This window comes from Mastigoproctus giganteus, chromosome 2 (genome assembly GCF_048544385.1).
Source record: "Mastigoproctus giganteus isolate SK-2022 chromosome 2, ASM4854438v1, whole genome shotgun sequence".
Taxonomy (NCBI): Eukaryota; Metazoa; Arthropoda; class Arachnida; order Uropygi; family Thelyphonidae; genus Mastigoproctus; species Mastigoproctus giganteus.
This window is the reverse complement of record NC_143576.1, coordinates 201,533,034-201,556,972: the sequence shown is the minus strand read 5'-3', so window position 1 is coordinate 201,556,972 and position 23,939 is coordinate 201,533,034. Positions and strand designations below refer to the sequence as shown.

General features: G+C 37.0%; 1 protein-coding gene across 1 annotated transcript in view; it reads right to left on the bottom strand.

The window, feature by feature from the left end:
• shrb (charged multivesicular body protein shrub) overlaps positions 1–23,428 on the bottom strand; it is a 72,920-nt gene extending 49,492 nt beyond the window's left edge. Inside the window, 2 exon segments of the mRNA XM_090389703.1 lie at positions 22,948–23,074; positions 23,076–23,428. Coding sequence (XP_090245829.1) covers positions 22,948–23,074; positions 23,076–23,132 — 184 coding nt within the window. The 5' untranslated portion in view covers positions 23,133–23,428.
• Between the last annotated feature and the right edge of the window lie 511 nt (positions 23,429–23,939).

Genomic DNA, 23,939 nt, shown 5'->3' with positions numbered 1-23,939 from the left:
AAGGTTGATGACATTGTAGAGCAGATATCATCTTTAAGGGCACAAAAGATGATATTGTTGTACACATTGGCACTAATGATATTAAGAGTAATTATTTAACAAGTACAGGTCACTGCTGAAAAAAAGGCCCGAAACTGTACTATTTATTATTTTTCTTTGTTTTTTTTACGGTAAAATGTCAACAAAAAGAAACAGCACTGAAATGGGCAGAAGGCCAGTAAGAATGCGATATAATAAAATTGATATTAAGGAACTCAAGAGATTTCGCAGCAAAAAAAAACACAAAGGAAACAAAAAAACGATCATCAAACATTTTAAAAAATTACTTTAAATTTTTTTCCATATAAAATTTGCAGTAAAATACCTATCCGAATATACAGTGGCGGACAAACTGCATCACTTGTGAATTTTGTAAATAATGTGTTTTGCACAGCATTGTTGGATACAGAAATGTTCAAAATACATTTGTTAGATGGGATATATATCTCTCTCAATGAAATCCAATAAAAAGACTCCACCTGATATACCTAATTGCCATAAATATCTTCCCAAAGGGTAAAATGTATAATTAATGGAAATATGAGAAATCATGCAAATGGCAATCGTGACAACCAACCATTCATTTTATTGCATTTACATGTACAAAGTGAAACGACAAGTTAACGTAATAGTATTATCTACTTTAAATCAGCAAAATTAGTTCTCAATATTTTGTTATTCCTCCTCGAGCTGCAATTACAGCCTTGCAATGATCTTGCATAGAATTAATCAACTTCTGGATATATGGTTGCCCAATTTCATGGTGCCACACCCTTACAATGCTCTCCTGCAGCTGAATCTTACTAGTTGACCTCTTCTGAGCAATTTTAGATGACATTATGTACCAACAATTTTTAAGTGTTCAAATCTGCACTGTTGCCAGGCCAGTCCAACACTGTAATGCCAGCATTTCAGAGGTATGATCGCACCTTAAGGGAGAAAAACAAGGGAAAACATTGGTGTAAGTATGTTTTAGGCCTTGTGAAACAAGACAAACTCATTAAATCTAAATAGCATAAAGCTTACCAATTTTTCTGTGTGGCAAGGTGCTGAGTCCTGTTAAAAAATGCAGTTTACAATGTCTGTGTGGTGATCCCTAATAATGGGTTTCAGGCACTCCTCCAAGATGTAGGTTTCTGCATTAACCATTCTGTTAATAAACTTAATTTGCTCCACCCCTTTTTATAACACTTCTATTGCATTACTGTCTAATGCAATAGAAGTATTATCTGATGCAATACCTTTGCTTTGCTTTGCAAGAAACAAATGACTGTAATCAAAGAATATCTTATATGTTTCACTACAAATGTTACTTTTTTTTAAGGTGATGCAGCTTTTTTTTGGTCGCCACTTACATACATATGTAAATGTGTGAATTTATGTATAAGTTATTGTTATTTTTTTTTTCAAATAATTTTTTTTCATGCTATTTAAAGTAAACAGTAATTTTAATCTTATTTAAAATCCTTTTACCTTAACATTATAACAGAATTTATTTAATTTTACCTTATGTTCGATTATCTAGAAAATTTTGTTATCAGGAACAGGTCTGACAAATTATTCCAGATAACTGACGCTGTACTGTATGTACAAAAGATAGATATGATCGGGAGAATAAAGGATGCAACACTTGAATGCAGTAAGTATAATATGTACAAAAGATAGATATGATTGGGAGAAAGGGTATGCTCTAGGTTTTCTGCACATACAGTCTAAGAGAGTGTGCACCTAGTTAAAGTATGCGACCAGTGTAATGTTGAGTCAGTTTAGGGTGAAATAAGCACAGAGAAAACAAAATTGAGAGTAGGAACGTGCTATATGCCTAATGACTATGATGAGTATAACAAATGCCAATTGCAATATGCAAACAAAGAATGTTGTATATCAACAACTCACTTGTATCCAAATTTCCAGGTTCATTTTCTGCCTACATCAAAGCTGGCAACAATTGTAAAGCAGTTGTTAACCAGTCCAAACTAGATTTTGAAAGGGCAAAGAATATAAACTTGCTTCTTGTCCAAATGGTAGTTGAGCATTCTGGTCTTTTGCCAAAGCTATTGGTCACAACTTTTGCCCATCTCTGTTTCCACTTCTCTCAAAACTAGATGGTTCTATTGCCACTTCAGTCAAATATAAAGCTGACCTGCCAGAAACTATTCTTTTAACTCATGTAACGATGATCTTGGTAAACTACCTCGTACCATTCGCAGTACACTCCAATCAATACCTCTGTGACTTTCTATCAAAAGGATGTCAGAAGAATTTTGAACAGCCTTAATGCTAAGAAAGTGCCAAACCTTGATGATATTTTTCCACGGCTTACTCTGGTTCTCTATCACCTTTTTTTCACTTTCTTAGTCCACAGGTATTTCCCTTCTGCTTGAAAATTTTCTCATATCCAGCCAGTTGCTAAAAACTGTGACAAATCTCTCACATCTATTCCATTGCACTTACTTCTAAAGTAATGGAGAAATTTATTAACTGCCAATTAAACTATACAGAAACCTTCCATTTGATCAATGAACACCAGTATGGATTCCATCAGTATCAATCCACTGGTGATATACTGGTCTATGTTACTCACTATGGAAAAGTTTGGTGAAACTCAAGCAGTTGCTCTTGACACTTCAAGGGATATAATCATGTCTGGCATAAGTCTTCTAAATAAGCTCTCATCTCAGTGTGCCAACTGTTTTTTGTAATTTGGTATGTAGTTTTCTCTCTCACTGAAGGTGATGGTACGTGGCCAGTGCCAGCCACAAGCATGTTCAACCGGTTCTGTTGACCAGGGCCACGCACTCAAATGGTCAAAACAATATTGTTGATTAATGTATTAAATATTATTCATATTTAAAATTTTTGTTCGGTATAATCTAAAATTATTTAATTATGTCTTAGTTATTGTAAAATTCAAAAAATTAAAAAAATCACTATTACAAAAACACTCCGCATAAGTTTTGCACAGGAGCCTAGAAGCCGCGCCAAGTAATTTTTGAATAGGACCTCAAAAATTTTGGGGCCAACTCTGTAGGTAGCTCTCTGTCTTCTAACTTCTCCACTAATGCAGATGTTCCCCAAGAATCAGTTCTTTCTCTCACTCTTCTCCTCCTGTACATTAATGACCTTCCACTGACCAGAAATCCTGTCCATAGTTTTGCTGATGATAGCACATTGCATTCCACCTTCCAGTTTGAGAAACCTTGCCCTACACAAACAGATTCAACTTCTCAAATATCCACTACCAATTCCTTAAATGCTGATCTCCAGGCAATTTTCCAGTGGGGCAAGGTAACTTAGTTGATTTCAATCCTTCAAAAACTTAGTCCTGTCTTATTAGCATTAGCTGAGGCATATAACTTTTGGGGATTACCCTGACTTCTAATCTCTCTCGGCACAAGCACATTACAAATATTGCTTCCTCTGCATCTAAAAAACTTGGTTTTCTCTTTCGCTATCGGCATTACTTTTCTTCCAAACAGCTGCTCACTCTGTATAAATCGCAGTATGATGCAAGAAAGCAAGATTATACAGCATCAGCCAAAAAAAAAAAAAAAAAATCCTTCCCATTTCACCCATCTGGTCACTCCAAATGTTTGTCTAGTTCACCTTTAAATTTATTTAAGCTATCAACTTCCACAACAACAGATGGAAGTCTGTTCCAGCAATCAAATACCCGTTGGCTAAAGGCAAATGTCCGCACATCTATTCTACAACTGTCTTTCCTCAATTTGAATCTATGTCCCCCTCAGGTTCTTAGTCTGAGCAAGCAGAAGTATCCTGTCAGCATTGAGCCTGTTCAAACCATTCAAGGCTTTATACACCTCAATCACATCACCTCGCAGGTGCCTAGTCTCCAGATGCTGCAACTTGCAGAACTTAAGCCTTTCTTCATAAACGCACCCCTTTGTTCCTCTCACCAATCTTCTATCAATTCTATATCCTTCCTAAAATGAGGCCCCAGACCTGTATACAGTACTCTAGGTGTGGCCTGACCATTTCCTTATACAAAGGGATAATCACCTTGTTTCTGCTAGCAAAATTCCTATATATCATTGACAAAACTCCATGACATGCTCTGGCAGCCCGTCTGCACTGCTCAGAGAATTTCATATCTGACTGCACAATTACCCCCAGGTCTTTTTCATTCGCCACCTCCCTGAGTGTAGTACCACACACTTAGTACATTTCTCTTGGGTTACCACCTACCCATATGCAGTACTTTCCATTTGTCAATGTTAAACTTCAGTTGCCACTTCTCAACCCATCTGCCTAACTTTTCTAGATCCGGTTGCAGTAGCATACTGTCTTTACTGTCATTAACAACCCTGCCAACCTTTGTATCATCTGCAAACTTGGACATTAAGCCTGATTTACCTTCATCGATATCATTGATAAATACACAAAACAACAATTGGCAAAGCACCGAACCCTGGTGGACTCTGCTAATGACATTAGTCCATGTAGAGCAGTGTCCATTTATTACCACTCTCTGCCATCTCCCACTCAACCATCCCTTTATCCATTGCAGTAACTTTCCCTTAATGCCATACCGCTCCAATTTGTACAGCAGTCTTTCATGTGCAACAGTATCAAAAGCTTTCTTGATATCTCACAAAAAAATTGTTCTACTCCTATGTTTATCTTTGATGACACTCTGATTTCAAGGCAAGATCATGTACCTCTATTGGGGATCACCCTGACTTCTAATCTCTCTCAGCATATACATATTACAAATATTGCTTCCTCTGCATAAAAAAAAATGGGTTTTCTCTTTTGCTCTCCGTATTACTTTTCTTCCAAACAGCTGTTCACTCTGTACAAATCACAAATCTTCCCTACCATAGAGTATTGTTCTCCCAGCTGGGGTGGTGGCCCCAAAACCTCTCTCAGGCTTTTAGGTTCAATTCAAAAGAGTGGCAGTTAGGTTAATTAATGATCCATCTCTAACAATGTCACTCCACTCTCAGAGTTGTGTTTCTGCTGCTTGCCTTTTCTACATTTACTTCCATGGGCACTGTTCTGCTGAATTGGCTTCTATAATTCCTGCTCTCTCTTTCAAACTAGTTAAACACATGTTCTAATTTCATTTTACTCTCCTACTTCAAATTTTCTTCTTCCTCATTTATTCCTTCAACTTCCATTTTCTGGAACATCCTCCCTTCGTATGTATTTCCTAAATATGAGCAACTACAGAAATTCAAGTCTAATGTCATAAGGAACTTTTCATCTTTCAAACCATGCATGGCATTAAGTACTCTAGGTTCTAATAGCTCTTGTGCTTGTGTTTATAATTTAAAAAAAAATTAAATCTGTTTCTGAAACAAGTATCATGATGCAATGGTCACCAATATAAGAACATTATTCTTCACTTCTGATTAGAAATAACAGTAGACCATAAAGAGAACTAAAAAAAAAAAAAAGTCTAAATACATCCTATTTTCATCATTGATGCTGGGTAATACTTCCCAAGAAATTAAAACTTGATCCAAATCAAGTTGTAGAAGCTATTGCTACACCTTCCTCGCACTATACCTTACTTCTCTTCAATGTATCAACTTGATCTGCAAGATCTTTATGAACCTCTACATTTACATACATGTTGCTTTTTGGAAAAAAGCTACACAAATGACATGCTAGTCTACCATTTATTTAAGCCTCCATCAGTTGAACCCCAAATGGTACATCTGCTCATGTAGCACTGTCAGACAGTTTTATTATGAGAAAAAAAAAAAAAAAAAACACCTTTTTAGAATTAAAAAGCTTTTTTTTAATGAAAACCCAAAATGAGAGGTATTAGAACCTATAGTACTTAGTACTGTGCATGGGCAGAAAGTTAAGAGGATGAAGATACTTATTGATATACTTATTTGATTTCTAAATACTATTGGTAATCCAAAAAAATTTTTGGATTACCAATGGGTTTGAGCCTGAGTGGCTTAATGTCAGAGATCTATCTCTCAACGATTGAGCAGATACATTTGACACCTTTTCGTCCCCGTATCACATACTATGGGAGGTATTTAGACGATGTTCTAGTTATTACCGATAGTAGTACTATCCAAGATATTTTACATTCGTTTAACAATATTCATTCTAGACTCAAATTTACATTGGAAAGGGAAGATACGGATACTAAGTCATTAAACTTTCTAAATTTCACGCTTACCCGGGACTCGAACAAAATACAATTTAGCATCTATCGAAAACCCACAAACACCGGTATGCTTCTACATTATAATAGCTACCACCCGTTCACCTACAAAAGATCGATTATCTTTAATCAATTTCTAAATGCCTATAAATATTCAACGACGGATTCTGCTTTAGACTCAGAAATACAAATATTAACTAGCAGATTCTTGAACAGGGGTTATCCCATTAACACTATAAATCGAATTAGGGTACAAGCTAAGGATAGGATACAAAATACTGCACCAATCAACAATAGTAATATCAAAAAATACTTTATTTCTGTCCCATATGTTGAACAGTGGCACAAACAGCTTAACAGATTCTTTAAAGATACCGAATTTAAAATTATAGCTAGGCCTATACGGAAGTTACACACTATACTGAACAATCGCTCGGTTCTTTCGGCGTTCGCAACACAAATTAATGATCTAGTATACAACATTTCTTGCGGTGATTGCGACTCGTCTTATCAGGGTTCCACGCGGTTTTCTCTTAATATCCGTGTAAATCAACACGAAGCCTCTGTTCGTGCTTCTCGTTCAGCAGCGTCAGAATTAGCCTTTCATGCCATTAACGAAAAACATACTTTTTTATTTAACGAGGCCAAAATACTTAACGTTCAACGTAATTATACGCGACTATTAATTGCAGAAACCGTTGAAATTAAATTACACGAGAATTCTGTTAATGTTCGGCGGCCATATTTGATCTCCGATGCGTGGACCTTTACGCGCATGCGCGAAGACACATAATCACTATTTAAGTTGCAGGTTTAGCCTGATTCGATAATTTTCATTCCTGTGATCACGACAGTCGGTCGAAAAGCATTGTCAGCTTCAGGAAGGAAAATCGTTTTGAATATTTTCGTTAGATTCTTTTAATTGCGTTAATTTGAATTTTAATTGTTTTGAATTGATTTTGAATTGTGTTAAATTGATTATTTAATTATTTATAATTTACTTTAATTATTTATATTTTACTTTAATATACCGGTAAGTTGTCGATTTTTTCGTTTTTTCCGTTTTAATTTCTGGAGGGTATCATACGGAAGTGTTCCACGTACTATATTGAGGTAAACTCCTCTTATTAATTTACTAATATCATTATCAACGTAGAACATATTGAGTATTACAGCTCTGATTCATACTATCTAATTATTTGATTTCTGTAGATTGCAATTTATAGGAAATAAATATAAAGGAAGGTTGTTCCAGAAAAGGGAAGTTGAATGAATAAATGAGGAAGAAGAAAAGTTGGTTCTGTGAGTTTGAAGCTGGAGAGTAAATGGATGTTGACTGGTTGAAAAATGTGTTCGAACTGCTTTGGAAGAGAGAGCAGGAATTATAGAAGCAACTCAGAAGAGCGTGTCCATGGAAGTGCGCAACAGAAATAGAATGACCATGAGAAAGGTGAAGAAACTTTGTTAAAAATGAGTCATTAATTAACCTAACTATCCTCTTTTGAATGGAATCTAGAAGCCTGAGAGAGGTTTTGTGAGTAGAGTTGTGGAAACTGTTTGAAAGAAAAGTAACACCATGAGCAAAAGAGAGAGAAAACAGTTTTTTAGATGAGAGAAAGCAATATTTGTAATGTGCTTATGCCAAGAGAGGTAAGAATTCAGAGTTGGTTGGTTGATTTTTATTTGCACATTAGCAACTAAGGCTATAATGAGCCCAAGAATTCAGAGTAATCCACAATCCACAATATATATATATATATATATATATATGTGTGTGTGTGTGTGTGTGTGATCTTGCCTAGAAATCAGTATCGTTGAAGATAAGCATAGGAGCTGAAGAATTCTTTTTGTGAGATGAGACAGGATTGAGTTTTAGAAGGATTGAAATCAACTAAGTTATCTTTGCCCCACTGGAGAATTTTACCTGGAGATCAGACTTTAAGGAACTGGTAGTGGATATTCGAGAAGTTGAAGCTGTTTGTGAAGGGCAGGGTTTCTCAAACTGGAATGCAATGTGCTATCACCAGCAAAACTAAGGACAGGATTTCCAGTCAATGGAATTAGGTCATTAAAATACAAGAGGAAAAGAGTGGGAAAAAAGAACTGAACCATGGGGAATGCAAGCATAAGTGACATTAGAAAGCCATCTACCATTACGCAGTGAGTGATCAGATAGAAAATTGGATACCCAATTACAAAAAATAGTTTTCAATCTATACAATGGAACCTTTATGCCAAACACGATCAAGTGCCTTTGAAATGTTTCACCCAAGCTTGAGTTTCACCAAACTTTTCCATTAAATTTGTCCATAGATGGGTAACATAAGCCAGATTATCACCAGTGGATCAACACTGATGGAATCCATACAGGCAATCATTGATCAGATGGAATGTTTCTAGATAGTTCAAGATTTGGCAGTTAATTGATTTCTCTATTACTTTAGAAAGAGTAGTATAAGTGAAATGAGATAACTGGATGGAGCATTTGTCACTTTTTTTAGAAAGTGACTGGATATGAGCAAATTTCCAAGCAGAAGGGAAAACACCTTTAGATTGAGGAAGTGAAAAAAAATGCAACACAGAACAGGAGTAAGTTCAGAAGCACAGGTTCTGAGAACAAGTGGAGAAATACCATCAGGACTTTGACCTTTCTTAGCATCAATATATTTCAAAATTCTTCTGACGGAAGACTACATTAGGCACTGAATGGAGCAAACTGGGAATGGTAGGTGGTGGTTTACCAAGATCATCAATACACAAGCTGAAAGAAAAGTAGGACGCTAGCAGGTCAGCTTTATCTTTGGCTGAGGTGGCAATAGAACCATCTGGTTTTGAGAGATGGAGAGAATAGAGTTAAGCAAAGGTTGCAGCCAATAGCTCTGGCAAGAAACCAGAATGTTCGACTACCATTTGGACAAGAAGCAAGTTTTCTACTCTTAGCCTGTTCGAAATCTAGTTTGGACTGATTAATAACTGCTTTACAACTGTTGCAAGTTTTGGTGTAGACAGAAAATGCAGTAGAAGATTTGGATAGCCAATTGCAGCTGTAATATTTTTATCTTGAACAGTTAGCAGATTTACTGGAAAAGGAAGGTTTAGATAAAAGATGAGATTTTAAGGTGGAGTGTGAAAAAAATTTTATCCCTGCAAGAATAATTTCACTGTAACAGTGAGTCACGGTGTCATCAGAAGATTTGAAACTACTCCCACCAAGGAAAAGAAGAAAAGAGTTATCTCAGATCATTCCATTTTGCATTCTTGTAATGCCAAACAACACAAGGTTGAGAATGGCCATGAGAGAAAGACTCCATTGAAGAAGAGACCATCACCAAGTTGTAATCTGAGGTGCTTAGAGGACCACTCATCTTGACCAGGTACTTAGAAGGGTTGTTTGTGAGAATAAGATCAATAGTGTTGGCTGCATAGTTAAGATTGTCTGGTATTCTGGTATGAGGTCATTAGTAATTACAAAAGCCTCAGCATCTCGATCAGCTGGGACCATGTGACTAGAAAACAGAAGCCAGCCGGAGTTGTGAACATTAAAATCACCAGGAGAAATTACTTCACTGTTAGGAAAGTTTGACTGGAGAAAGTCAACTTTCAAAGAGAGGAAGTGAAAAAGTTCCAAGTAATTAGTGGAGTTGGGAGAACAATAGAGGCAACAGATGAATTTGACAATGCGTGGTAGAGATTTTAAACCAAAGAAGAACAAAAAGAGGAGATTCCAAATTTCTAAATCTCTGACAGGGAATATCAGAACAGACATATGCACAAGTACCACTTTTGAAGCTAGAGGAATCATACAGTGAATAATTCGGACAGCTGAGATTAGTAGTTGCTGAATCAAGATAACTGGGATTCTGTAAGAAAAAGCAAATGTAGTTTGGCAGACTAAGTTGAAATGGACATCACAAAGACCATGTATATTTGCGAAATGTACAAGGAAGTGTTTGGGAGGTTTAGATATTTTCGCAGATAACTTTGTTCTATTATTTTAACAATTCATGTTGTATTCAGAAGTAAGAAAAGGCAGCGAGGGCATGCTGTATGAAGTAATGAAATTTTTAGATATGGCGTACACAAGAACATAAACAACTCCTTGACACAATGAACAGTTTTAGAGCTGTACCCTTGAAATGTAAGAAAGACTGGATATTGTTGCCACGATGTCCATCATAATCTCAAAAGACATCAATAATACTGCATGATGGAAGATATATGGGTAGGTTGCCGAAACTTTGCTCTAGAGACTAAACATAGGTTCTACCACTTCAAGCCTCCAATAAGTAGAGTGGTGATATTGCACTTGAGTCATCTATCACTTAGTATTACTTGGTAACACAGAGAGGCAGCATTCCTCTGTGTGGTGTGGGCACCACACCTCGAACCCTGCCTATGTTGGTTTGCACCTGGGTAGTCAGCTACAGTATGCTGGGTGCCATATTTCAGGACTTGTACATGGGGGATTATACTCAGGGTTACTAACATTCCCACCATCGTGAAGGTGCAAGCAGAGGATTTGGCTGTCACAGACTGGACTTCGCCAAAATTAGGTCCACTTGACTTGAGTGTCACCCAAATATCAGTTCCATCAGCATTTCAGACTTCCAGGTGGCAAGTCCGGCTTTACATACCTGAGAGGATGCCTGTGAGAGCCATAAGGACTGATTATGATTTATATAGTTCATTTCATTTTTTGTTATTTGCAATTTCTTGTGTTAATGCATTTCTTTGCTCATCTTCTGTTATATCCCTTTCTTCAATTTGATGCCAAATAAACAGTTTATTCTAGTAAACTGAAATGACAACAAATTACTCCATTTAGAGAAACTGCTTGAAAAAAATACATGGAAGGATGAGATTTCATTCCTGAATTTTAAAATAAAAAAAAATTCTAAACTTAAATTCTAAAAAAAAAAAAAAAAAAAGAGCAGCAACAAGATTATTTGGAAACACAAACAGTTATTATCAGAAATGACGGCCTCTGCAAACAGCAGCATCTGCATGATGAACTAATGTACATCCTTTCTCAAATAACATGCACAAAACAAATTTAAACTGAAAACTGATGGTTCCAGCACAGATGTGTGGAACTTTGCCTTCAGATTTTGAGAGTAATTTATCACTTACTTTCTGGATGAAGGCCGATTACTGGCTATATTACTACAGGGAATGGGAAAATGAAATGGGTATTTCCCCCACCATCAGCTGATGGTGTAGCAGCTTGCTTCCTTGCATAATTCTGCCAAAAGTAATACCAATAATACTAATCATAAAATCTGGAAATTAGCATCTCACAAAATGACATCAATGCTAAGATTTAGCAGTACATAAAATACACACAGGGCTGTCTGCATGGACCAGTGGATATTGATTCATGGACCAGCAATGGTCTACAGACCACTGATCTATAAAACCCCCATGTACTATACTAGAAGCATATAAGCACCTACAAAAAAAAAAAAACTCCAGGCTAAATGATTTTACTACCCCTTAACTTTTTCCATCTCCAACTACTTTAAGTCTGTCACTTTCTAGTAGCCTGTCATAATTTAACCCCGGGGGCTCACATCTGGTGAGTATGGGCTTGGCACACCCAGGGTCCTGAGCTGGATATCATCATTCTTCTCTTTCTTGGTGATTCCCTTCTATTTTTGACTTTCTCTCTCTCACAGGGTTACTTGGGAACTTTTTTTTTTTTCCTGGTGCAGCATAAGCCTCAGGCTTCCTTGCATCATATGGATAATAATAATAATAATAATAATAATAATATTTAGTTAGTCCTAGTGTTTTTAGTCTCTCACTGACTTAGCATTTATTACTCTTGATGACTGGATATATGATGTAGTCAAAAAGGAACTGGATGCAAAAAATAATTTTGATATATACATGGATTTCAGGAAAGTTTTTGGTACTGTTACACATAAAAGACTGCTGTACAAATTGGAGCAGTGTGGCATTAAGGGCAAGTTACTGCTACAGATAAAAGGGATGGTTGAATGAGAGAAGATTGATTTGATTTGGTAGTTGTTGGCGCATCGGCTTCTGTGGCCATATTGCACCTCCCAAGGTTTTTTTGCAGTACTTTGATCCAAGCCCGAGGCGGGAATCGAACCCGCGACCTTTGGGTTGCCGGGCAGGTACTTTACCCACTCGGCTAGCCCGGTCGGCTAATGAGAGAAGACAGTGGTTATCAACAGACACTGCTCTTTGTGGACTAACGTTATTAACATAGTTCCACAGGGTTCAGTGCTGGGCCCATTGTTGTTTTCTGTATTTATTAATGATACTGATGAAGGTATAACAGGCTTAATGTAAATTTGCAGTTGATATAAATGCTGACAGGATGGTTAATAACACTAATGATGGTATGCTACTGTTCAGTATGCTTGAGTGCTGCAAGTTGCAACATTGAGACTAGGCACCTGTTAAGGTTTTTAAGGCTTTGAATGGATTGAGCAAGCTCGATGCTGAGCGGATTCTTCCTCTTGCTCAGACTACACACGTGGGTGTATTGATAACATCATCATTATGATGTGTTCATTATGTTCTGATAACATGTGGGCAACAATGTGTATTGTTGTACACGTTGGCATTAATGACATTAAGAGTGACAGATATGCAGATTTACTTAACAAGTACAGGTCAATGTTGAAAAAAAGTCGTGACTTAGAATTAAATTTGAAAGTGTCTGCAATTCTGCCCAGACACGATAGGAGGGAGTATATGATGAGAGCCTTGTAAATCAATTCAGCCCTGTAAAGATTGTGCAAGGCTCATAGGGTAGAATTTTTTTCAGCATGGTCTGTGCTTGTTAAAAGGAGAGACTGATTCTAAAGGGATGGGATACACTTAAATAGAAAGGGTGCAAGAATATTTGCTGATGCTATCGAGGCAGTGTTAGGTAGGTCAGAAAACTGCTAGCTTTGGGGGATACATAGACTGACAGATTAACGGTAGCCCCTGGCAGAGGTGAAAGCGATTCTTGCACTGCTTCTATTGGAATCAGCAACAGCCTGGAAACAAGTTTCTGGAGATTTCGGCGACTGCTGAGTCATTGTGGAAAGTAAATACATGGGCTGTGTTAGGGTAGCTAAGAATAAGACCTGGTACATGTATAATTTCGTGTACACCAGTGGTAGGAGTTTAGTAAATAAATTTAATGAATTTGAGGTGCTGGTCAAAACATCAAAGGCAGATATCGTTGGGATATCAGAGATGTGGTGTCACACAGATATAAGGAATGCAGAATTGGAAAATGGGGGGTACAATGTGTACAGAAAGGATAGACAGGGAGGAGAGGTTATGCAGTTAGTTAAGAAACACAAAAAAATCTAAGGAAGTTCATCCAGTTGATATGGGTGGACAGTGCAATGTTGAGTCAGTTTGGTGTGACATAAGCAATTGAAAAGCAAAAATGAGAGTAAGAGTTTGTTACAAGCCAAATGACTCTGATGAGTAAATGCACAACTGTACAGAGAAATACAGTGAGCCAGTAAATCAATGTCTTATAACTGGGGATTTTAACTTCCAAGTCATTGACTGGAACCTGTGGATTGGTCACTTGCACACTAGCAAGTCTTTTTGTGGATTTATTGGATGATTGTTTTCTACAACAGCATGATTGGGAGGCAATCAGAGGGAGTAATACTCTTAATCTGATTATCAGTAGTGAGTCTTCATACATTAAGAATCTGCAGATAAAGGAACCACTAGGTGGCAGAGATCACAGTATGCTGATGTGGAATTTACTCAAAGATGTAACTACCGTCAGGGGTAAAGGGAAGGGTTTTTGCTTTCGTAAAAGTGACTACAGTGGTCTCAGACAGTTTTTAAATTCTGTACAGTGGTATCAACTGATGATGTTGCCAACATTTAATTCTAAATGGGAAGCCTTCAGGGACTTAATTTTGGAGGTTACTAGGCTTTTCATTCCAACAAAGAAATACTGTTCAAGGTTTAGGCCTAAATGGATGTCAGATAAATTAATGAGGCTCGTGGCAGAGAAGAAAAATGTATAGGATGCATATAAAGTATCAAGCGACACAGAAGTCTATGGCAGATATAAGCTAGTCTGTAATCAAGTCACAAAGAAGGTTAGGCAGGCGAAGGCAGATTACAAGAAATCTTTGGCAAAGGATGCAAAGAAAAACAGCAAAGAGTTCTTTACTTACATAAACTCTAGAAGGAAATGGATAAATCAGATTGGTCCTCTTGATGCTGATGGTTCAACTGTTGAGGATCCTACTCAAGTAGCTGACAGACTGAATTAATATTTTGCATCTACATTCACACAAGAGGAGTTATTCAGGGAGAGGAATGCCAGAAGTTTGTCAAATTCTGGCAACAAGCAAAATGATTTTGAAATAGCTGAGAGCAAAGTGGAGGAGAAATTGTTGATGTTAAGTCTAAGAAAGGCACCTGGGGGTGGATGGGATCTATATCCAGTTATATTAAAGGAGGCAGCAAAGGAAGTAAGCAAATGCATTGCCACAATTATAAGGACTCTCTTGGACTCAGGTGAGGTCCCCATGGATCGTTGATGTGCAAAATGTGACCCCAATTTACAAAAGAGGATCAAAGAGTGACAAGTAATTACAGACCTGTTAGTTTAACTTCTGTTCCAGAGAAATTAATGAAGGCACTGGTTAAAGAAGCACTGCAGAATCATCTAGACAAGACTGCAGTTATAGTTCAGACACGGCATGGGTTTGTTAAGGAGAATCTTGTCTGACCAATTTGAATGAATACTATGATGTGGTCACAAAGGAGCTGGATGCAAAAAATAACTTTTATACAGTCCATTCTGGTTATTTGGGACACATTGGGACTAGTGCATTTGGGTCCCGATTAAGCGGCTGCCCCAATTATCCGAAGTTTCATGTAAATAGTTAAAAATACAATGTACCCCCCCCCCCTTTTTTTAAAAATTGGTTCACTGTACAATCAAATCACGTTACGACGAACTCAACTTAATAAAGTACCGTTCACTATACGATGTGCAGTAAGCGCCGGTCATTGTGATCACATTTGTGAATTGAATTTTAATTCTATTAAACAGCGATTCTAATTAGCGAAAATAGGAGGAATATTATCCACAGGCTATAAAAGCAAAGATATATTAAGCAGAAATTTACCCTTTATTACCTTGCCAATTAAAAAATACGTGAAAATCGGAAGAATATACGTGATAATTGGAATAATTAATACGTACTGTAATATGTACATACGAACTAGTTGACATTTCTGTTCACTGACATTTGTGGGTGGGGGTTAAAATTTAACACAGTAAAAGATAAGTAATCAATAACAAAGAACACAGCACACAAACTGCAAGTGAGAACGGAGTAATGAGTTACAAAGCTTTAAAAATAGGAATGAAGAGATCTGAAAAGTGGAATGTGTTTACACTTCATGGAAGTGTAAACACATTTTCACCATAATAACCCACAGAATTCCAGCTGTTGGTATTATCGCAAATTCAGTAAGATCGAGTTTACTGTCCGTTTATGACAGATTTCACTAACAGAAAAGCCCAATAAACAGGTGACTGCTAATTGTTTTTACTGTTTTATGGTTGTGACCACCAGAATTTCGACCGAACCACGTGGTACCGTCGGAGACAATCGTAGGGTAATTTCCAGTGCTGCGGTCTCCTGCCCCAATTAAACGGCATGCTGTCCCAATTAAGCGAAGTAAACCCTGGCTATTTTCTCGATTGGTTTGTGTTCCAAATAAACTGCTGTCCCGATTAACCAGAATCCACTGTATCATATACATGGATTTTAGGAAAGCTTTTGATACTGTTGCACATGGAAGACTACTATACAAATTGGAGCAGTATTAGTAATGGCAGCATGGTGCAAGAAAGCCTATGGCTTATGCTGCACCAGCCAAAAAAAAAAAAAAAAAAAAAAACAGAAAAAAATAATGATAAAAAAAATAATAAATAAACAAATAATAATAATTAATAAAAGAAAAGGAAAAAAAACCTATCATCCTATGCGCTTCCCTGACCCGAAGGTACTATCCAGATGACCTTTGAATTTCCCCAGACTGTCAGCCTCTACCTCCCATGTAGGCAACTTATTCCAGTAATTTATAACTCGCTGGCTAAAATAAAACTTCCTGCAGTCCAATCTAAACATTTCCCCCCGTAACTTGAATTTATGTCCCCTAGTTCTAGCATCATTTATGTTCTCATTCATTTTACTGATGCCTCTCAGAGCCTTAAACACCTCAATCAAATCTCCTCTAGGGTGTCTAGTTTCCAAACTCTGCAACCCACATATTTGAAGTCTTTCTTCATAAGGACGCCCTTTTGCTGATCTCACCAGGTGAGTTACCCGTCTTTGCACTCTTTCAAGAAGCTCAATGTCTTTCTTTAGGTGCGGTCTCCATACTTGAACACAGTATTCAAAGTGTGGTCTAACAAAAGCCTTATATAATGGGATTATCCCGTCCCTATCTCTACTTGCAAAACTTCGATAGATCATCGATATGCCACCATGGGCCTTCCTTGCAACCTGTTTACAATGCTCAGAGAATTTCATGTCTGACCGTATCGTAACACCCAAGTCCCTTTCCTCCAGTACTGGGTTTAGTTGAATTCCACCAAGTGAATAAGTTATTTTGGGATTACTGTTTCCCAGGTGTAATACCTTACACTTTGTTGGATTAAAGCATAGCTGCCATTTTTCTGACCATTCCTGAAGTCTATCTAGGTCTCTCTGAAGAAGCTCAGCTTGACAGTGATCATTAACTACTCTACCAATTTTAACATCATCTGCAAATTTAGACACCATGCCCTCTATCTCTTCATCGATGTCGTTTATGAAAATTAAAAACAACAGTGGTCCTAATACTGATCCTTGGGGAACCCAAACCCCACTTCTTATATCAACCCAATCTGAGGAATAGCCATTTACCATAACCCTCTGCCTCCTGCCCTGAAGCCATCCTGCTATCCATCTAAGGATTTTCCCTGTGATTCCAACCTGTTCCAGCTTATAAAGCAACTGCTCATGTGGGACCAAGTCAAAAGCTTTGCTGAAATCTAAATAAACAATGTCGAAATTATTCTCTAAATCCAGCTCGTGAGTGACCCTTTCAAAATAGCGAACCAGATTTGTTAAACTTGATTTTCCCTTTACAAAACCATGCTAAATATCCTTGAGATTTTCAATTCGATCCAAATGATCCTGAATTCCACCCTTGATCATTGCCTCCATGATTTTCCCTACGACTGAAGTCAGACTGACAGGTCGATAATTTCCCACTTCACTCTTAGAGCCACCCTTATGTATGGGAGATACATTGGCACTTTTCCAATCCAAGGGAATATCCCCAGAGTCTAGTGATGCTCGCATAATTAGCCTCAATGGTTCAATGCACTCACTTGCCGCCTCCCTTAAGATTATAGGGTATATTCCATCAACTCCAGGAGCCATACTGGCCTGTAGGCTTGAAAGTTTTTTCATTAAATAATCTTGCGAAATTTCAGTATCATTAATTACATATTTTTCAACTTCGCTCCCACAATTTCCCATTGCCACAAAAGGTTTTTCATTTGTAAATATTGATGCAAAATAACTGTTGAGTTCATCTGCAACGGCAGCTGGTGTATTTAATACTATCCCCTTTCCCTTACGTAAAGGTCCGATCTGGTTTGTCCTGCTCTTCTTGGCATTTATATATGTGAAGAATTCCTTATCCCACCTCCCCACCCCCTCTTTGCTCTGTTTGCTAGTGATTTCTCAAAAACTGCCTTTACCTGTCAAACCTTTTCTGTGGCTTATTACACATCACCTTGTAGCTGTTATAGGCTTCAGTACTTTTTATTGCTCTGTAACCTTTCCATGCCACCTTTTTCTGCTCAAGTAATGTGGCAACTTCACTATTCATCCAACTTGGAACCCTCCTCATGGAGTATTTTTTTAATGGTGAATACGCATTCAAGGCATCTGTGATTAATGTTTTAAAAGCATACCACAGTTCAAATGTATTCATTCTCTGCGCAATATCTACCCAGTTAATAGAGGCCATGTAGTACCTTAAGGCATCGTAATTTCCTTTTCTGAAATTAAAACCCATTGCTTTGCCTTTTATCTCTCATCATCATCCACCATAGAACTCCGTGATCACTTCCTGCTACTGGTTCCTCTACTGTCAGCCCTGTTATGTCATCTGATTCATGGGTGATGATGAGGTCTAGGATATTCTTTTCTCTAGTACTTTCCCTGACATGTTGATACAAATAATAGTCATCTAGTTGATTTAAAAATTTTGTTCTCCATGTCGAGTTTCCTTCCCATTTACTCCAATCAATTAGAAGCAAATTGAAATCACCCATAATAAGACATTGACGCTTACTTGCCCATTCCATTTGCATGTAGAGGCTTTCGTCATAATCTTCACAATCACCTGGTCTGTAGATTACTCCTACTCGCATTATACCTTTGTTTCCAACTATCTTGCGCCATACAGATTTTATACTAACATGTGAAACATCTGAATCCGGGAAAGCTTTCGTCGCACTCAGGCTGCTTCTGATAAGCATTACCCCACCACCCCTTCTATCTACCCTATCCTTCCTAAATACATTATACAAGCCGAACTGAAACTCATCATCCCCAATTTCCGGGTGGCACCACATCTCCGTAAGCCCTATTATGTCCGCGTTACTTGTTTTAACCAGCAGTTCGAATTCGCTCATTTTATTGACGACACTTCTAACATTACTATATAAACAATTAAGACTTACAGTTCTTGTATATTTAACAACCCTAACACAACCCTTAAAGTTTTTTAGGCTCTCTTCCCTGGCATTAGCTACCCACTCACTTGAAACGTTTCTGCCCCCAGAACATCTAGATAATATGTCCAGTTGGGGGTAACAGATAAGCACTCTTGAGGTATGTGCCAGAGTTACTTTGACCAATATTATCAGATAAATGCGTGTCAGTATTACCCACATCCCCCTAACTAGCAGTTTCCCTGAATCTTTAAGGTATCCTCAATAATACTGGCAAAAACATTTGCACCACCTTTGTTTAAGTGTATCCCGTCTCTACAAAACAAATTCCTTCTACCTACAAGTGTGGGCCATGTTGATAGAAATTTCCCCCCTAAAGCCTTGCAGAGTCCTTCAAGTCTTGAGTTAATCCACAAGGCTTTTAACATATAATCCCTCCTATCATGTCTGGGCAGAATTGCAGACACAGACATTTTGGCCTAACTCACAGCATTTCCTCAGCATGGTCCTGTATTTTTCCAACAAATCGTCAGATTGTGTACGTTTAATGTCATTTGTCCCCACATGAATAATAATATTCTCTTTACCCCCCTTAAAATTTGACAATCTGTTGGTGACATCATTAATAGTTGCTCCGGGCAGACATACCATGGTCTACTCCACCTATCCTTATTACAAAAAATATTCCCCATTTCCCTGACAATGGAGTCTCCTAATAAAACAATGTCCTTTTTAAACAGAGTAGTTTTCATTTGGTTTTTCTGTTTTGAGACCCAAATCGGGTGTGCATCACTTGGTAGATTGCTGGAGTCTTAGAGTCCCTGACGAGCTCCCAGATGCATTATTCTCAAGGGCAAGCACCCGTTTTTTTTCAGGGACTCAAATTGTTCCATCAGTGCACCAAATTGTAATTTAAGATCGGTGCACCCTTACATCGATCACAAAGAAAAGAATCCCCAGGTAAGATATGATTAGTCACCAGGTCGACCTTGGAAAAGATTCCACAGGTTCCGCAACGGATTAAATCATGACTCACCCGTAAATCACCATCGGCTCTTTCCGTGTGGGTCACGATACCCTGTGATGTGTTTAAGGCAGATCTTGTAACTACCATTATAAAATTAGCCAAATATCAATGAAAATTAACTTTAAAAAATTATATCTATAATATTATTAAAATAAAACTGTTACAGGAAAACCTATAACAACAATATCTAAATAAATCAAATATTTAAAAGCACTAATCAACAGTAATCCAATCCACTTAACTGAGGAGCCCTGACGAAGCGCGTCCGCTCACCTAGACTGCCAACACTCGAAAAAAAAGATGACATTAAGGGCAAATTGCTGCTATGGATAAAGGGATGGTTGAGTGGGAGAAGACAGTGGTAATCAATGGACACTGCTCTTCATGGACTAATGTTATTAATGGAGTCCCCCAAGGTTCAGCGTTGGGTCCATTGTTGTTTTCTGTATTTATTAATGATATTGATGAAGGTGTATCAGGCTTAATGTCCAAGTTTGCAGAAGATATGAAGGTTGGCAGGATTGTTAATGACAGTAATCACAGTGCACTACTGCAACGGGATCTACAAAAGTTGAGCACATGGGCTGAGACGTGGCAACTGAAGTTTAACATTGACAAATGTAAAGTACTGCATATGGTTAGCAGTAACCTATCAAACTGGGTGATAATACACTCAGGATGGTAGAGAATGAAAAAGACCTGGAGGTAATTGTGCAGTCAGATATGAAGTTTACTGAGCAGTGCAGACAGTCTGCAAGAGTAGCTCATGGTGTCTTGTCAATGATATACACAATTTTTCTAGCTAGGTAATTATCCCCTTGTATAAGGCAATGGTCAGGCCACACCTTGAGTAATGCATACAGGTCTGGACGCCTCATTTGAGCCAGGAAGTAGTGCTGCTGGAACGAGTACAGAGAACGAGTACAGTGATGAGATTGGTGAATGGAACAAACAGTTGCTCTTACAAATAAAGGCTTAAGTTCTGTAAATTGCAGTGTCTGGAGACTAGGCATCTGCAAGGTGATCTGATTGAGGTGTATAAAGGCCTTGAATTGTTTCAGCAAGCTCAATGCTGATGGGATTTTTCCTCTTGCCTAGATTAGTCACCTGAGGGGACATAAGTTCAAACTGAGGAAAGACAGTTGTAGAACAGATGTGCAGAAATTTGCCTTTAGCTAGAAAGTGATTGTTTGCCAGAACAAACTTCAATCTGTCATTGTAGAAGTTGATAGCTTAAATAAATTCAAGACAGAATTAGACAAACAGTTGGAGTTAATGGATAGGTGAAATGGGAAGGTTTTCTTTTTTTTTTTTTTTTAATTGGCTGATGCTATATAAGCTAGCTTTCTTGCATCATATGCCTGTACTAATGCTAAATTCAAATTGAGGAAGGATGGTTGCAGAATAAATGTGTGGAAGTTTGCCTTTAACCAGCGGGTGGCTAAAGGCAAAAATTCAAAGTTTTGTTGGAACAAACATTCATCTGTTGTTTTTTTTGGTTGATGCTGTATAAGCTTGCTTTCTTGCATCTTTTGCCATTACTAATACCAACTGGTGTATCCTGAATTTAACAATGTTATTCTATAACTGTAATTTTTCAAACGATCTGAATAATTTACTGCAGTCGTGTCAAATGGTCTTCACTATCAACTACCTATATATCCAAATTGTTATAATTTCATTAGGATCCCAACAGTGGATCCCTCCCATGACACTGGTGCTCTCAGACCCTTGGCCATGTATATGGCCACTAATCCTTTTCTATCACCTGAACCTTTCTCTTATTCTCAGTTATTAATCACCTTTAATAGCAAACTGCTATAATTTATATTAAAAGTAATAGGATCGTATTTAAAATAATACATATATAAATAATGCATCTCACCAACCTTTATAGGCTGAATGAAATCAAAAGTAATTTCCTGCATTTTCCTTCCTTTCTGGCAGTGGATCCCAAACTATTGAAATCAACAGACCCTTTCAAAAATCAAAAAAATTTTGCATATCCCTATATATATATATATATCCCTATATATATATATATATACACACACACACACACACACATATATCCGCATATGTTTTTCTGTGTGTATATATATATATGTATGAACACTGGGTTTTCTGAAAATAAAATTCAAAGTTTTAAGTTTAAAACAACTTTATTCTTATTTTTACATAAATATATAATAATAACTTTATTATCAATTCGCTATACATAGAAAGAATAATTTGACCATTTCCAAGAGTCCGTTCCGCGAACCCCCTGGAAATGATCTACGTAACCCAGTTTGGAAACGCTGCTTTATGGCATTCAACTATTAAAATTTTCGAATGGCCTAATAAAACGACATAACTATTTAATTTGTTCTTCCTATACAATCAGATTCTCTGGTCACTTATATAACTTAGTTATTCAATTTCGTTGATCAGAAATTTAAGTAAAAATCTGAGGCTACCTAATATCACGCGCATTATAAAAGGCGTGGGGAAGGGGGGGGGGGAATTACTGCCCAAATTGGCTACTTAACAAATGGTACACTAAATTTACTTGAATAGATGTAAATTTCGTAGGGTGGAGGAAAGGAATCGAATTTTATTCAGTCATCTGTAGATACTCAACTAATCGCACTTTAGTCAAATTAAAAAATATATAATAAATAATAATAATGAATTAGTGTAGAGTAGAAACAGACGAACAGATTTGTCAAAATTCTCCTGACGAGCCAAAATGCCATAAAAAAACACATAACACAGGAAATTTTATTGAAAATTCTATTATCCGAAATCAAATCGTTTATGACTGCAATGATATTGCAGTGATTTCGTATTGCATATGTCAGTCATCACTGTTTTTCGATCTAAAAATTGAGTCCTTCAAATATTAAATTACATCTTGTATATCGGGAATGCGTAAATCGTATTAACTGACGATTAAGAACATACCTCGACAAACAAAATAAATAAATAATATACCTCGTTTGTTCTTGGAGGCATTTTTCTTTGCTAGATTCACTTCTTCATCAACCTTTCGCTCCAGATATTCTTGCTTTTTTGTTAACATTTCCTCTACTTCCCTAAGCCTCTGAATGGCTTCAGCTGGGGGTAGGGGCTTTATCTTGTCCCTTACCACCTCCAAATAGTTTTGCTAAAAAGCTCATTTCAGAGCCTTTAAATTCCTGGTATTATATCAAAATAGAGAATTTTACGACGCAGAACGTATGTAAAGGTCTGCTACCTAAGAACTTCAGAGGGTATGCTTAATCTATCTTAGCTCCTATGACACGCTATTATTCCTTTATAAAGTTAAGTTAGATTCGCCAATATCAGCCTAAATTTAAAAATGCATACCACAACTGGTATTCAAAATGAAAATAATTCCTTTCCAATGATGAAGTACTTTCAATTATAAATTAAAATATCACAAAAAAGAAACAGATACTTCTTGACAGACAACACCTCAATAAAATGCTACAAAATCTGCAGAATAGAATGAATCACCATCAATATGACGAACCGGAAGTGACGATCTTGCAATAGATAAATATATTTTAGCTCACGAGGAAAAATAAAAAGATAGGAAGAATCACATATATGACTGAATTCCTCACTACACATTGTTTCTCGCTGTGATATGCATGATGATAAATAAAATTGGCTAACCCAAAAGCGAACTACAGATATCAGATTAATGAGTTCCTGAAAATAGTCACTTAAGGCGAAAACACGTATCTCGGGAAAAATATTCCCATAGAAATAATGTAACAAGGATAGTTAAGTTCTGTATCAGATGATGTGAATTTTTAAAAAACGTATTATTATCATTATAATTATAATACAATTATAATTATATACAAAGTCAATTAATATATGTTGTGCACATAGTTTATGTGTTAAATACAATAATAGTCGATTATACGAAATAATAGTTTCCGATAGGGTGGTTAGAACATAAGAACCATTGCAAT